This window comes from Hemicordylus capensis, chromosome 2 (assembly GCF_027244095.1).
Source record: "Hemicordylus capensis ecotype Gifberg chromosome 2, rHemCap1.1.pri, whole genome shotgun sequence".
NCBI classification, from domain to species: domain Eukaryota; kingdom Metazoa; phylum Chordata; class Lepidosauria; order Squamata; family Cordylidae; genus Hemicordylus; species Hemicordylus capensis.
The window spans coordinates 102,617,514-102,634,921 of NC_069658.1; the positions used below are offsets into that span (position 1 = coordinate 102,617,514).

Sequence of the window (17,408 nt, forward strand, 5' to 3'; positions counted from 1 at the left end):
ACCAGGCTGATTTATTATGAACACTGGAAGCCTCTTGGCAGTAGTAACTTTGTACTACATGAGATGAACCTCTTCTCAGTTGCCACATAGTAGGCTAGTTCATGTACATTCCCTTCCCCCTTGGTTGTACTCAGTGGCAGCAGCCTGATGTTGCAGTCTACCTCTTGTCCAGGCCACATATACTTTGCAGGGGTCATCTGTAAAATGATAGGCCCTGTCTCTAGGTCAGAAGGTCCCTATTCTGTGGTAGATACGAATATATTTTCTGAAGTTTCCTTGGGAATAGATATTTTGCTTGCAACCATATGCTTTGCTAGAAAGGCTAGTTTATGGGCCTGAAGTGAAGGTCTTTGTGACAGGGTGAAGCTCTGAGTCCCACTCTCCAGATGCACAGGAGGACAGAGCTCCTCTGCTTTTAACTGTTGTATAGAAAAAAAAGAATTGGCAAGGGTGGAAAAAAGCTGCAACTTCTGAAACCTTTTCAGATGCACTTATACAGATTTTGATTCTATCTCCCCTCCTCAGTCATTCTGCAAACTACTCCTTGCTTTACACAATCAGCTGGAGTTGCCTTAGACATCCTAGTATTCCGCACGCACTGCAGAGCCCTGAATTTTCCTTGCTAGAGAGGATAAAGCTCTTCATGCACAAGCTCAGCATAATAATATGTCTCTGTTGTTTATGTCCCCTGTCCTAATGATGCAAGTGATCTGATCTTTGCAACTTTTCATTATCCACATATGGTTGTCAATGTGTGAAGTATAGATTTTACTGTAGATAAATAGACAATGATAATATATTTGATGTAGATATAAGCATTTGTATTTTGCAAATAATTGCTGAATAACTACAGAACAAGAGTTGAAACAACAATTTTGCAGGTAGATCTAGGCTGATTAAGGACCATTAGGGTTTTGTTCACACTTTTATTGTGTGACCATTAGGGTTTTGTTCACACTTTTATTGTGTGTTAAAGTATTACATTTGTTCACATTTAATACTTCAATGGCCTTGAGTTTCTTAGCATTGTTAAGGACATTGAGAAAGTGCTATGAGGCCCTTCTCTGGGCTAAACTACCTATTACATGGACATCTATGTTTAGAATTTTTCTCACAATGAGCATCCATAGGGTATCACAAATGTGCGGAGAGGACTTTTAAAGCCCTTTCCCCCCATGCCATTCCTGGTTTGAATGGCTCCCCTCAAGCTGCTGTGCTTGTGTTGAAAATACTAGCTTTGGTGGGAAATTTGTGACTTGGAATTGCCACAGGGACAAAGGATTGAACCCCCATTCATCTGCATCCCAGTCCCAATCCAGACTGATGACCTTGAAAGTTGTTTTTGAAGAAGAAACATGTGGAGTTCCAGTCATGGAAGTCGACATACTGTGGAGTTTGGCAATATAATATCTCCCTTGTTTCATGCCATAGGGGCTGCACTAGGAGGGGGCTGAGGGGAACTGACAGAGTCACCAGTAGCAGGATGGGAGCAGGGTTTAGATAACAGGAAGTAAGTTACAGGCAGCTAATCAGCTTGTCCGACTCGGGGACTGCAGAGAGAGCTACAGAGAGCTTCCCCCCAGACTATAGTGGTTACAAGGACCTTGAGATCTGTGCAAATGAACCTAGCATATTATCAAAGGAATCACTATTAGAAGAGTCTGGAGGTCAGGCCACAGTACAGGCAATTTGGACGTTTGTTAGATGGATGCTGTTCCACCCATCCTTTCTGCGGTCTTCAGATAGTGGAAATGATGAGGGGAGCGTATTCCTACTAACTCAGCGGGAGAGAATGTATGGCTACTTTCGGTACCCAAGTATAAAAAGTAATTAGGATGTAAGGATGGACAAAAGAGAGGTGGGTTTTTCATCTTCTGGGATGCAGCTCCTAAGCTAAACTCCAGGTTGCGTCCTCAAAACCTGGCTGTTACTTCTGCTTTGCAAAGGGCATAATGATTTTCAGTCAAGAAGAGGCTCCTTAATGCTCCCCATGTCTATCACTTCTCCCAACTCGGATTAAGGCTGATTTTTCCAGTGAAAGTCTGGAATCAAAGCAGGGAGGATAGCTGGTGAAGGATGGAAGCTGGAAAAGAGGAGCAGCCCTTCTTTGTATAGGGAAGGTGTTATTCAGGATTTGAAGATACACCGTGACGAATACTTTTGCATAAAAATTTCCTGCCTGTGGAAAGCTAGCATGTCAGTGAGGCTATTCCCACAATCACTGGGAAGTGGGCCAAGGGATCTTAGCCGCTTTCCAGTGCTCAAGGGAACCACTGGGCTCGCAGGCAAGCCCAGTGCTCCCAAGGTGGCTAGCCTGCCTATAATGCCCTCCCCCTAAATGAGGTTAATGGAGCGAGCGCTCCGTTAACCTCATTTCTGTGCTTGTGTGTCACCGCAGTGTGCAGTGACACATGAGTAGATCCCCGGCTGGGAGGCTGCAAGCAGCCTCCTGGGCTCGGAGGTCTCTCCAGGCTGCCTCATCCTGGGACTTCCGGGGTGTGTGCGGTCCCCGATCCCTGCAGTCCCCTTCGGCTCCGTGACGATCGTGTGAAGCAATCATGTGAAGTGCCTCAGTGAGTAGTGTTCTGCAGCTAGCCTTCTCCCTAACACTTTACTTTCCATCTGCAGAGGTGAACTGTATGTGGAAAAGCATCAAAATTTACAATTCCCCACCAGCAATATGAAGTGATACTGCCACCAAGAGCTGCACTCTATGCAGGGGCGTAGCAAGGTTGGAGTGGGCCCAGAGACCAGATTTTAAAATGGACCCCTCACAGAAGCTCAGCTCATGAAGTAAAGAAATCTTAAATGAGGCTGAATAGTGGTAACAAAAAGCATAGTAAAATTGTATATAATGGTGCTAGAGAAAGACATGCTGTTCTGGTGGCTCCAAGTCTTAACACTCACATCAGTTTCGGAGGATGAATACAACTGAAGGAAGCCTGGGGGAAGCACAGCTGGGGGAGTCAGTCATCTGGGGGGCTCCCCTAAGGCAGTGGGCCCCCAGACAACTGTCTCCCCTTGTCCTATTATAGTTACGCCACTGATTCTATGCCTCCACTGCAAGTATAGATTGGCTCCAAGATGTATTTGAAACTAGTTGTCACCGGAGTTAATGTTTGCTGTAAACACAAGAGACTTCTTTATCCTGCATCTTAGCAACAATGTTGAAAATCTTGAATCCCCCTCCTTTCCAATCACTACCATATGTAGAACCAACCTTATCTGTTTTATGTCTTATCTGCGAACGACTAGATTGCCAGATGTTTAATAAGGATAGCTGTGTTTTGTGCCATATGTCCCAACGTGCAAGCCACTTGGCAGTGGCTACTGTCAGAGTCTAGATTTCATAGCTTTCATCTAACGACAATCCAAATGCAACACTCTGCTTTAGGCTCAAAATTATTAGTGTCCATCTTTGTTATTTTCTATGAATTATGAACTAGTAATCCAAGTTATAAATCAAATCTATCAACTGACCCAGAAGGAGAAGGAGGCCAGGCCAAACTGCTGCCAAAAAGGATTTCTCTACAACAGTGCATTGGTGGTCTGTTTGTTTATTTTATTGGTGATCTGTTTATTTTATTTGTATGCCACTCATTCCTAACACATCTAGGTGGTTCACAACAAATATTTACTTCCCGATGTCCAGACCAACACAAGAAAACTTTTTCAGTACAGATGATGTTTCAGCCCAGACATTCACTTTCCAGATTATCCATTATTCAGTGGTAGTTTACTTCGGCTTGGCAGGATCGTCTTGAAACTGTAAATAAAGATTGTTGTGAAAAGCCACCAGTAGGGGGAGCAGTCTTTTTTAGCTTGCGCAAACCATCCTACTATGGGAAAATACAGCTATTTTTTTACAACTTTGTATTAGGGATGTGCACAAACTAGTCTGTGCCCTCCCGGGAGGTGGGGGGAGGTCCTTTAAGGGATAGGGAGGGTTCCCTTACCTGCCCCGCCCCTTTCCCCCCACAGTCGCTCTCCCCAAAAGCTTTGGTGTGGGACTGCAGTGTACCTCCTTGCAGCCCCGGTGAATGTCACCACGCAAATGGCCAACGTGCGTGCACACAGCATACACATGCATCGGCCATTTGCGTGGTCACATTCACCAGGGCTGCAAGGAGGTACACTGCAGCCCCGCACCAATGCTTTTGGGGAGAACGCCAAAGGGGGGAAAGCAGTGGAGCAAGTAAGGGCACCCTCCCTGCCCCTTAAAGGACCCCCTGCCTCTGATCTGGCTCAAACACCAGACTTTCGAACCAGTCCTGCACTCTAGAAAAGGAGTGCTGAACTGGTTTGTGCACATCCTTATGTTGTGCTACAGTAATGCAAAGATAAAACCCAAAAGAAGGCATCAGAAATGTGAACTGCACCTTACTGACAGTGGAGGGACTGCGATGTTGAAACACAGGCAGTACAGAAGCACACTTAACAGACACATGGTGACACTGTTTTAGGGTGTAATCTGGAAAGTACCAAGAAGCAGTCACTGGTTCAAATCCAGTACACTCTAATCACTGTATTAGCTGTCAGATGCCTAATACAGTTTACTGGAAGTTTTAGCTCTCTTGCTTGACACTGCAACTGACCTACCAAGGTTAAATCAATGTCTACCCAAAAAAGATCTCAATGACTTTCAGTATGAATTTAATAGTATGCAGCCCTTTCTCCCCAGTCACCTTAAGTGGTACAGTGGGGAAGTGCTTGACTAACAAGCAAAAGGTTGCCGGTTTGAATCCCTGCTGGTACTATATCAGGCAGCAGTGATATAGGAAGATGCAAGCATCATCTCATACTGCACAGGAGGAGGCAATGAAATTGCTTTCTTTATTCTACCCTCCTGTATTCTACCAAAGAAAACCAGAGGGCTCTGTGGGCACCAGGAGTCAAAATGGACTTGACTGCCTTACCTTTAGTACTTTCTCCAAATTATATGATTAAGGAAGTATTGGGCATGAATGCAGAAACATCAAGACATTCCAAAGAGACTCTAGAATGAAAATCTTCATGAACATCCACAACAACCTCCTTTCTAGAAGTTTCTTGAATAAATGAAAAACCTCTAGAAAAGACAATTCTCCTAGGCAATTTTTGTCATTCAGTTGTTATTAGTCTACATCCAGACATTGGTTTCTTTTTTCTATTTCTGCCTCAGCAATAGAATGGTTTTCTGAGTTTAGTTATAGTCATTTCTTCCTGTTTTGTTTTCATGATTGACTTCTTGTTTCCCACTTTAATAGTGCTGTTAAGTGTTCTGTGAAAAGCTGGTATTCATACTGAAAATGCCATTACACTATTCTTCAGTTTTGTACTGCTGTTTGCTCGGAATAAAAAGAACTAGCTGAACCCGCACAGAGCATCTGTGCGGTAGTTCACTTCCTTTTTGGGGTTAGTTGGGAGAATTTGTTTGGCTGGTCCTCCCACAGCCCTCTCACTCGCTCTGTCCCCCCCCACAACAGCTCTCTTGCTCACTCTGACCCCCCCCACACACCGCCTCTCTCGTTCGCTCTGTGTCTGCCCCCCCCCACACTGCCTCTCTCGCTGGCTCTGGCTCTCCCCCGCCTGCGCCTCTCTCACTGGCTCTGGCTCTCCCCCCCGCGCCTCTCTTGCTCACGCTGTCTCTCCCCCCCCCCCCCACTTCTCTCTCTCGCGCTGTCTCTCCCCGCACCTCTCTCTCTCACGCTGTCTCTCCCCACCGCGCCTCTCTCGCTCGTGCTGTCTCTCCCCCGCGCCTCTCTCGCTCGCGCTGTCTCTCCCCCCACGCCTCTCTCGCTCGCGCTGTCTCTCCCCCACGCCTCTCTCGCTCGCGCTGTCTCTCTCCCCCGCGCCTCTCTCACTCGCTCTGTCTCCCCTTCCCCCACGCCTCTCTCGCTCGCTGTCTCTCCCCCCGCACCTCTCTCGCTCGCTCTGTCTCTCCCCCACGCGCCTCTCTCGCTCGCTCTGTCTCTCCCCCCACGCGCCTCTCTCGCTCACTCTGTCTCTCCCCCCACGCGCCTCTCTCGCTCACTAGAGTCTGCGGCCACCACCAGTCACCAGGCCAGGCCCGCCAGCTCCATGGCCCGCTGCTTGCCTCCGCAGTACACTCCCCCCATCTTCTGCCCCAGTCCCCTCCCCCAGCCTTTTGCCCCAGTCCACTCTCCCCCCAAGGCTTCTGCCCCAGCTTGCTTCCTCCTCCGTTTCCCCCTCTTTCTTTCTCTCTTTTTCGCTCTCTCATTCATGCTCCCCCCCCCACATGCTTTTTAGCCTGCTTGTGTTTCCCCCGCTGGCTGTTGCTGCCTCCGCCTTCCTCCAGTCCCCAGTGTCGGCTGCCAAGCGTTCAGCCGGCTCCTTCCTGCATGGCCCTCCCTCTAGCGAGCATCTTCTGAAGCGGCCAGCCATTTGTCTCTGCCCAGCCAGGCTCCACCGCTTTCTCTCCCCGCAGCTTCCCCCCCCTTCTGCCCCAGTCCGTTCAGTTCTCCTCTCCGCTTGCCTGCTTTCCTTCTTTTCCTTTCCTCCCTAAGCGGCCACTTCCCTACACGGCCAACCTCTGCCCATCCAATCCGGCACCTCCGCTGCCCAGCCAATCCGCTGTGTTGCCGGGATGCATCCCCACAGAGGCACGGCTACGAAAATTAATATTAAAATAATTGTGCATTGTAGGGATTTGTTGTCAGTCTCAGCTCTTTTCTAGCAAAACCTTCTCACACTCACACTGTAGTACAACTATTTTATACATTTTTTTTTAAAGCACGCGTTGTGAACTTAGGTACACTAGCAGAGGCAGGATGTATAAAGTAATCAGGAAGTGTGTCCACAGCGAGCATTTGGACAAGGTAGTGCATAACAAAAACAATAAGTGCCACAGAAGTGGTTGGGGGAAAGTAGTAGGCGATTCTTAGCCACATAGCCTTATGATACAACGTGGATTGCTTAATTGCTTAGCCTTTCAGTCTTTGCTTGAATGCAGAGGCAGCTCAGTTCCTTTCTTTTCCAAAGGCCCCCTTAGCTACTTTTAATGGAAGGTTACAAACAGACATGATTTGTCTAAGACTGGGGGTGGGGGGAATCTGTGGGTTGGAATTATGGATTTCATTATGGGCCAGCCTCCTACCTTTTCTCCTATAATGATGTATTCACTGCTGAAACCAGCTGTTAAGAGATTTCCTATGTTATCCTTCTAATACTTCCAAATGTTAATCAGTGCCTGCTGCAGCTGCAAACTATTACTGTATAGCAGAATCATAGAAAGAGGAGAGTGTAGGTCTGGCTGTCTTTATGATTTACAGGGCCATCTTCTGATTTTAATTTAGGAAGGGTAGTTCAAAAGTAGTGTTAACTTGAGAACATATTTGAGTGGTTCTGATTCCGCAGATGTGAGCAATACCTGCTTTGTTTGTTTGTTTGTTTGTTTCTCCATCCAGAAGAGCAGCCACCCATTAAAGATGCTTCCCAGGAGGAATCTGACTCAATCCCAGAATATACTGCTGAGGAAGAACGAGAGGACAACAGATTATGGAGAACAGTTGTCATTGGAGAACAGGAGCAGAGGATTGACATGAAAGCTATTGAACCTTATAAAAGAGTCATATCTCATGGAGGTAGGACAACAATTCTAAATTTATGTTATCCAGATTAATTAGTCGTGACTATCCATCATTAAAATCAATGAGACAATTTAGTCATGACTAACAAGACCAATTCATTTCAGTTGGACTTAGTCATTATTAAGTTAGGATGCTGCCCAATATGTTTGCCATTCAAAATGTACAGTTCAGTGATTTATTAATTCTGTTCTGTGAATGAAATGTTCTATTTTACAGACCAGGAATGCACAGTGTGGAGGGGAACTATGTAGTATGTGCACATCACACGAACAGTTAGTTGCTACTCAAGTTTTTCTGTACTCTGCCAGTAAAAGAAGTCAACCTTACTCTGGCAATTTGAGCAACTTTTTTTGTTCTTCTTGTGTCCTTATTCACAAAATCTTTTTTTTTTCATTTATAAACAAGGAAAAATGAACTCATATTCATTAAATATTAGATACCCTTCACTCCCATCTTGTGCATCAAGCAGTTGGAAAGTTGACAAAGGGAGTGGGGGAGGAGTGGGACAGGAGGGTTGGTATTAAGGCCTAGCACTGGATCTCTTTCTAGTGCTAAAGCTCAGTCCTGGAACATGAGAAACAAACATCTTCTTGAGTATAGCATCATATGGGTAACCATAACCAGTTGCCATATATCTTGGAATAGAGAGAACAGGTTCCAGACAGGCTTGAAGCCCTGGCAACTCTGATTTCAGCATTGAATTAATGATCATAACAGACAACATGAAAAATTTTTTCCAGTAGATCTTCAGAACTGCTTTCTGCTATATGCAGCTAAAGAAATGCCACATTGCACATAATTATTTGGCTTTATTTGGGATTACAAATTGTAGCCATTAAAGAGGGCCTGTATAACTGTAGAAATGCATCTGCCAAAGCATATAGGCTATGGCAGCTCAAAGCAAATTAGCAGGAATGACCTATGACAGCAGCATATGACAACAGCTGCATTGCAAGTCTCTGGAGATTTTCTCATTTCTATAAGCAGAGAAAGCCTTTCACAGATTTTAAAGAAGACTTCTTTTTTAAATCAGCTTAATCCCTTAGAATAATCCATCTGTTCTTCTGATTCTTTTTTAATGCCATGTTTATTTATAATTTCTTTTAGGCATTCCTGTTAAACCTTCAATATATAATGAACTTAGAATGTTTCCTCCTTATTACTCTTTGGAAGATTATGTTATTCCTTTGTGTAATAGCCCTTGCACGTGAGCCCACTAAAATTAAAAAGAGGTGATGTTTCCTAAAAGTTAAATACCGATTAACAGTCCCTGTCATGCAAGCATTTCAGATTTTACTAGTGCAAGGATTTCCCAGGCTGGCAATTTTTAGAGAATTATAGGAAGGCCCAGTTATTTCTTCCTCTATCTGAAGAGGCTTACTGTTGCAAAGCTGGAAAGTTGATATAGGATAGCCTACAGCAGGTACTCTGGTCAAAGGTAGGGTGTAGATAGGGGGAAATCCTGAGGAGTTTTCCTCACATGTTTCAGGGGAGAGAAAAGGCACTTATGGAGGAGAGAGGAATATGTTTTGGGCAGGGCCGTAGCAAGGTTGGAGTGGGCCCAGAGACAAGATTTTAAAATGGACCCCCCTCACTGAAGCTCAGCTCATGAAATAAAGAAATCTTAAATGAGGCTGAATCTCTCTCTCTCGCTCGCTCTCTCTCTCTCCCCCCTATGTGCCACAATAGATCATCCTAAATTATTTTTTTAAGGTTTTGTAAACTGTGGATGATACAAGTCATTTAATGGTACTAGAGAAAGACATGCTGTTATGGTAGCTCCAGATCTTAACATCAGTTTTGGAGGATGAATACAACTGAAGGAAGCCCAGGCGGGTGCGCAGCTGGGGGAGTCAGTCATCTGGGGGGCTCCCCTAAGGCAGTGGGCCCCCAAACAACTGTCTCCCCTTGCTCTATTATAGTTACGCCCCTGGTTTGGGGGATTAGGTTATTAGGTTTGGCGGGGGTGGGGTGGCAGTTAATAAAATGAGGAGGGAACTCCTCAAATGCTAAGTGGAGGATCTGCAACCCTGGTTAAACAATAGGAGTTTTCTGTATGGTCAGTTTTTTATGTTGAGTGCCAAGGCAACATTCTGTTCACATTTCTGAAGAATATGGCACTTTGAGCCATGGTTTAATCCAGTAACCATGGTTTAATCCAAGAATATGGCACTTTGAATCCATGGTTTAATCTCATTTAAAACTCTCTGCAGAATTTCATTGCAAACTCACGGTACTGAAAGCAATGTAGATTTTTGTGCTTTTTTGAAACCTGCAAACAAGGTTCTCAAGAGCAATGAAAACCAGGATACCTCATCTGAGCTCATGGAAATCTGGTGCACTTCCTGTTGTCTCTTAAAGAGATATAAAATCTATCTAAAGCTTTGTATGTAATAATACATAGCAATTGTATGAGTGTTTTGACTATGAAAACCAGTTGAAAACCCAGGGCTACTAGATTGGGTAGTTGCCAAAATATAATTAATTAATGAGCAAGAAAAACACTTTACACTTTCATATAATCCTTACAACAACCTGTAAGATAAGAATTATTAACACCATATTGCAGCTGAGGTTGAGAGAGAGTGGATTGCCTGGCTCCACCTGGTAAGTTAATGATCGAAATAAGATTCAACCTTGGGAAGTCTTGATTCATAGCACAGTCTTGTAGCCACCATGCTGCACCCGCTTTCTCTTTATGTTTAGTATATGTAAGGCCTGCCCAATTCTGTTCTTGACTTTGTTCTGTTGACAGTCTTTTGTGCAACACCAATGCATTTTTGTTTGCTCCACAGGATACTATGGCGATGGTCTAAATGCCATCATTGTGTTTGCTGCGTGTTTCCTACCAGACAGCAGCCGAGCTGACTACAACTATGTCATGGAAAACCTTTTTCTGTGAGTGATGGGGTTGAACAATGTGGTCTGATCTTTGGGGTTAATACCTAGTGTAGTGATTGATAACCAATGTTTAATTAAGAGATAAGTTAGGAATTTAAAAGGGTAGAGAGAAGGTGACCTGAATGCCTCGGGAATATGCTCCTTTGAAATATAATCCACTCGGTGAAACAGATATAATTTGTTTTCACATGGAAAGAAAAAGTTAGGGCATATTAGGTTCACCTCCTGCTGTGATTGTTCTCCAAGGTTTAACATAATTCTGTGCTATTTCAATCCAAAATCAGTCAAAGCCAAGGCCAGATCTTTTGGTTTCTTGTAGCTTTTTAGGATATTTGTATTTGATTTATTTGTTTCATAAAGGTAATTTTCTCCTATTAAATGCTAGCATTTCCAAGGGCCTATTCACACAATCTGCCACATGGATGGTAGCACACACATCAAGCCCATGGTTTGGATCCAGGGAACCTTGAGGCTTTTTAGCCCCATTCTGCATCCTGTAGCTACCAAAAAGTCTATCCTGTGGGTTGGGGAACTCTCAGGAATAGTGTCATACTTGGCATGGGGCTGCCAATGAAGAGGGAAGTCAGATTTAAAAACCCAGCTTTGCACAAGTAGAAGTGGTGTTCTGCTTACACAAACCCTCCTTGGCTTTGCTAAATCCTCTGCATGGCAGACTGGTTCACCACAAACAGGAAATAGGTCATTAGTTACTTTGGGGATGGCCATATTCAATATAGATTATAGCCTTTATATTGTACAGACACTAAGACTGTGCATATGACAGATTGGGGTGTCAGGAGGGCATACGCAGAGACAGGCTCCTACCTGCCTCTCTGCAGATGAGCAGCAAATTCCTCGAAACCCTGCTGCTTGCATGTCCACACGAGCCCTGGGCGGTGAGCAGCAGAGTACTGGTGGGAGGGGGGAAGCTCCGCTGGGTCCTCCAGGGACCAGATTGCAGTGCACGAGCAGTGGAGCAGCTGCACTCAGCTCCACTCTGTGTGGTTGCTCCCTCCCTGCAACTCACTGTCTAAAATGGCTGTGGGCTAGTCAGGAGTCCAGCTACCTGGGGCGATTGCTTACACAGTCAGCTACTGAGGTAGAATGAATCGCTACCCAGGTCTGGAGCAGCCAGGACTGGAGGGTTCCCGGTGCTCCGGATGACACTAGCTGCCTGGGTTACCCCAGGCAGTTAGTGTCATGTGAATAACTTCATTATGTTGTATAAAATTTACAGTTTTCTATATACTCATAGCTGTATTTGTGTAGATGTCTGTACCTGTGTTCATTTTAAAGGTGAACCTGGGTATAGGCCCCTCAAATGCATGGTACAGGTAGGAAGTGTGCTGCACTCACTCTTTTCTTTCTCTTGCTGGCTCAGATATGTAATAAGCACATTGGAACTGATGGTTGCTGAAGACTATATGATTGTCTACTTGAATGGAGCGACACCGAGGAGAAAGATGCCAGGACTGGGGTGGATGAAAAGATGTTACCAGATGATTGACAGGAGGTGTGGACTGCTGCTTATTTTTTTGTCCGTTATCTTTCATGACTTCCATGTTATTTTAAATTTAACTGCATTTCCTCCTAGACTTATTAATATATGCATCATTCAGCTGTTGACATGACACACTTCCAGATACTAGAAAACTTATATTAGTGGTGGTGTATCAAAGGCTGAATTCTATGCATGGCTGTGGATGCACATGTGGATGTTTTCCTTGGGCAACATATGGCTTAAATATGTTTCTTTTAAAACATAGGTTACGGAAGAATTTGAAATCCTTTATCATTGTTCACCCCTCTTGGTTCATCAGGACTATTCTAGCAGTGACTCGACCTTTTATAAGGTAATTAACAGTTAAGAACTCACTGAAGTGTCAAACCTGTCCATGGCCAGAGGTGCTTCTATGGAGAATTTTTTTGCTGTGGAGAAAAAGAAAGTGGACAAGGGACTGGGAAAGCTGTGAAGTATGAATTCACCAAATCATTTCTTCACACAAAATCTTAGTAAAAATAAAATGCAGAATGAGATTTCTGTAGTGTAGGGTTTGGTTGTGGCCCCTAGGCTTTGGAATGCCCTTCCCGAAGAGCTTCACCATGTGGCCTCCCTCAGTGTTTTAAGAAACACCCAAAAACACATTTTTAGAAGAGGCTTTTTAATGTTTTATCTGCTGCTTATATCTGGTAGCAGCAGATTTTTTAATATCTTTTCTTCTTCTTTTATATTACTTTTTTTCCTTCAGTTTTTATAGTTCTGTTTTTAGCTTATAACTTTTAATTTGAAACTTAAAAAAAAATTAATCTTAATTTTTGTTTTAACCTGAACTTTTAAGTTGTTTAACTTCACTTGTTTAATTTTATTAGTCTCATGTTTTACATTGTATCTGTTTTATTAATGTTGTGAGCTGCCTTGAACAGTAGTGTACTGGAGGGGCAGGGTATAAATATTTTAAATTCATACATACATACATACATACATACATACATACATACATACATACATTCATACATATTGTCAAAAAGCTTTGAGATAAGCCAGGGGTTCCCAACCTGTGGTAGTCCGGATATTGCTGAACTACAACTCCCATCATCTCTAGCTACAATTTAGTGTGGCTTGGGATGATGGAAATCGTAGTTCAGCAACATTTGGACTACCACAGTTTGGGAACCCCTGGGCCCAGCAGTCTCTGGGTGGCTTCACATGTAACATGGCAAGTAAGAATGCCAGAAGCTGCCAAAATTCCAGGGATGTGTGCACACCTGACTAATGGTATCAGGACAGGTATGCTGGCATTGGGCGTATTGTGCAAAACTCGTCAAGGCTGGCATGTTCTAGCCTACTTGCAGTTCCGAAACCGACACCTGTTACATAGATTTGAAGTAAGTTATAGATGTCAAATTCAGAACCACAAGTAGAATAGAATGTGCTGACACTGGTGGTTTGGACAACATGCCCAATGTTGGCATTCCCATTGCAACACTTTCAGTGCAGTGCACTTTCCCGGGGCTCTGGCTGCTCAATGCAACCTTCCTTGCTACATTATATGTGAAGCCACCCTCTGTCTAAATGTCACTGCAGCCTTAAACATAATAGGTTGCCTTAAGCAACTCACTGCTTTTTAGTTTCAGTCCTCTTCCCATGACCAATGCTACCTCTTTCTGCAATATGGGAATAGTAATACTAACCATCTTACAAGGTTCATAGGACTACTGACATACTGTAATCTGTGAAGTACTTGAAACACTGAAAAAGCAGTATATAAATGCTGCGTTATTATATATCTAAGATCATCCACAGGGAAGCTGACCTGTGAAAAAAGCACCTTGCTTGTTTCCATGCCTTGTTATTGAATAAAATTTAAAAACTACTGTATAATAATATCCATAAACTTGTATATTTAAACATATTTTATCCTTAATTAATTAATTATGGTACTTTTGTGTTTCAGTTCAAAATTCAGCAGTAAGATACAATATGTCAGCACGTTGGCAGAGCTCAGTGAACTAATTCCAATGGAATATGTAAATGTCCCAGAAAGTATTGTCAAGTAAGTAAAAAAAATTCAAATAGTAATGCTGAGGCACATTTGGGTTTGTCTTTCCAAACTAGATCGCTATATTTAATTATTTCTGGTTCTTATAGCCTTAATACTCAAGATTCTGAATGTAAATGAAAACAAAAAGGGTTATGTGCAGAATCCTGAGGACTTAGGCTGCACCCACTGGAATACAGGAGACCCTGTTATCCGTGTTTTCGCGGATTGCAGTCTCATGTATCCATGGATGGGTCTTAGAGACACAGTTTCTTTATCTGCAACATAAAATATAGGCAATTTTTGCCTATCCGCAGTTCCTGAGTGGCTGGAAATGATTTCTGATGTCATTTCTGTCCACCATTTTGAAGTGCAGAACCATTTTGTAGCTCTTTTTTTATCTTAATGAAATATAATGGGATGGGGGGGGTTTATTCCTGGAGACCTGGAGAACAATATACTGTGCTTTTCTACCCTTATTTCTGCCCCCTCCCTGATTTTTAGTTGGTTTTTTAAACTCAAGGAACCTAACCCCCAATCCCCATAGGGTTAAGGTCTCTTTATTTGCAGTTTCATTATCCACAGAAATTGGCAGGAACGGAACCCCCTGTGAATAACGAGGACCACCAGTAATTAATGTTGTGTTTAATAAGAGCAAGATTTAAAATTTGCATTTTATTTGGTTCTTCCGAAACAGTGCCTGACATCCTGACCATCAAAGTGCACAAGTAAATAGGGCATGTGGGCAGGCAGCAGCATCTCCTGGACAACTCCCCCTGTCCTCCTGCACCCACACCGTTGTGCAAGAGGGCTCAGAATCGGCTCACACTCCAAAAGTACTTAGTAAGGTTGGAAGCACATCGCTAGTCCTCCACAATATGTTTCTGATCTTACAAAGCACTTCCAGAGTGCAGAGCGTGCTCTGGACATTTAGACCTCTTGCACAACAGCACAAGTGCGGGAGGACAGGGGGAATTGTACAAGGGGTGCTTCTGCATGCCCTGTTTACACATGCACTTTGTTAGGATGTTAACTGATATATTTTATGACTCATGAAAGTGGGAAGAACTGTTTGAAGAAGTTATTAGAATGACATTCTTTAAGCTTTACTTAAAATGGATAATTCCCACTGATGTATATGGGACTGCTTTGACTTACAGCCTACTATTTTACCTGAACTGGGTTGACAATCGTGTCATTCATCTGTAATCATTAATTTACTTGAGAACTTGCTTGTTGGAGTCACTGTTTCAAACAGAGGTGCTCTTACCCCTGGACTTCAAGGCCAAAGTCCAGGGCCCCTCAAATCCTCTTTAGACTGTCTCAGGTGGTGTGGTTGCCCAGCGGTGCATGATAATGCTTAATTTGCAGGGGAGGGCGGGCTTCCAAAGGCCTTTAGGTCCAGGCACAAAAATTACCGAGGTGCACCTCTAGTTACGAATCTTGAATATGTGGAATTTAGGATTGTATACAGTTTTCAAGCTACTTGAGTACACAAACTTTAGTCTTTTCAGTAGGACTTCTGGTGCCTCCAACTTTGAGGATTCAGCTGTCCATTACTAAAATAGAATAGAGAGAATTAAAATAAACATATTTTTCAATTTCAGGCCTCGGAACAAGACCACTGTTTTTAAAAATGAGAATTATTTCATTAATCTTATTTGGGCCATGTTTTAAGAAAGGAAGCTGTACAACTACATATTGAAAAAAACAATAATTCAAAATTAGCCAGACTCTTAACTTCTCGGACTGATTCTCATGTTCCCACCCCAGTTCAGGCTCTGCACATTGTGGCCTTGGATGCAGATGTGCACCTCATTTATATGTCAAACAAAGCATTCAGCTCACTGAATAGGATTCAGATCGAGGCATAGCTACAACTGAACAAGGAGTAGCAGGGACAAATGTCCCTGGACCCATGAGGGAGGCGGGACCAGCTGGTTGACAACTTGCTCTTTGCTCTCCTCCTTGTGCCTCTTTGAAGAAAGCAAGAGGGTACAGGGGTCCATCTCCACTTTTTGTTCCAGGGCCCACTCCAACCTTGCTATGCCCTGGATTCAGATGAGAATCATTATGTAGATGCAAAGGTACATTTAGAAGTGCATCTACATTTGCATGAAAAAGCCTGTTTCTGCTTGCAGATCTTCCTTGCAGGTTCTGGGAAGCATTCATCTGCTGCTGGTTGAAGTTATTTATGATTCAGCAGAGCTTTTCAAGGGCACAAAACTCAGAAAATTAACACGCTGTTTGCCTCTTGCCTGTTCAGAAGAATTTATTCTGATTGGCAAAGCTACCATGGAAGAAGGATCATGCTGGTTATTTGCTGCAGATTATTAGCCTGGCATTTAGAATAAATTCCATGTTTATTTTGATGTTGAAGTGATACATATTGGGTAAATGCGGTGATGGCATGTAATTTGACCTTGTATGTTTTTGTCCTTTACCCACTTTTATCTTGAAAGGTATGATGAAGACAGGTGCATTCAGAGAAGAGTAAGGTAACGCTCTGCTCTGCTGCAGCTAGAGCTGATGTTTCTGAGTGAAATGTATGAACCAGCCAGTATAGAATTCTAACAGCTGGCACAAAAGAAATCCTGCAGCTCTGCACAATGGGATTTTTTTCCTACACTTACGAGCTGTTAAGATCAGTCTTATTCTTGGCTGATGTCTGCTATACCAAAAATATTCTTGACTTGGCCACTTCTGCAGCTCCCTTAATCTTTTTATTTAGAGCACCTTTTTAATGCTTTGTACAGCAAGCATGCTGCAGACCCCTGCTTCCTTTACATACTTGCCTCCAGATAAGCTAAATGAGAGTAAAAAGAATTGGAAAGAAATGACACTGTAGAGGATGGAAGGTTTTTATTAGTGCAGAATTTCAAAAGCATGTACTTTGCTTGAACTTTGCTCTGCTTTTCTCTGCTCCTGTCTTATGCCCTGCTTGCTTCTTTTTCTTTTCTTCTTAAACATCAATAACATTTACTCACATAGACTGGATGAAGAGCTGAGGGAAGCAACAGCAAAGTAAGATAGTTTTCTGGTAAACACTGGCACTATATTTCTATATTTTTAAAAGGAAGAAAGCAGTTGGTTGGACTGTATGCACTTACTACTATTTCATACCTCAGTCAGGTAATGCTGCTATATGAGGATAACACATTTTAAGGGCTTCTGCTTAAGCAGCCAGTTCTCACTCAGCTTTGACTCTGAATAAAAATATATATTTTTTTAATCTACTAAAAGCCTGGTCCTTATTCCTGACACGTCACTGGGTGTCAGTTTGATTTGTTAGGTCATCATAGTACTAAAAACATTGTATCTTGAAACAGTTTCACTGAAACGGATAGGGTGACCACCACACACCCTTCTCTCAAATGCA

The 17,408-nt window shown here is 43.2% G+C and overlaps 1 protein-coding gene across 15 annotated transcripts in view; it reads left to right on the forward strand.

Moving 5' to 3' along the window:
* Positions 1-17,408, forward strand: part of PRUNE2 (prune homolog 2 with BCH domain) — a 279,200-nt gene that overhangs the window by 246,711 nt on the left and 15,081 nt on the right. For 10 of the 15 annotated variants that reach the window (XM_053292147.1, XM_053292135.1, XM_053292139.1 and 7 more), the window contains 6 exons: positions 7,407-7,583; positions 10,385-10,487; positions 11,872-12,003; positions 12,257-12,343; positions 13,946-14,044; positions 16,492-16,527. In XM_053292147.1, the coding sequence (XP_053148122.1) occupies positions 7,407-7,583; positions 10,385-10,487; positions 11,872-12,003; positions 12,257-12,343; positions 13,946-14,044; positions 16,492-16,527 (634 nt within the window). Of the gene's footprint in view, positions 1-7,406; positions 7,584-10,384; positions 10,488-11,871; positions 12,004-12,256; positions 12,344-13,945; positions 14,045-16,491; positions 16,528-17,020; positions 17,070-17,408 lie in introns of all 15 variants that reach the window. The other 5 variants (XR_008315441.1, XM_053292137.1, XR_008315442.1 and 2 more) reach the window with 5 other exon arrangements.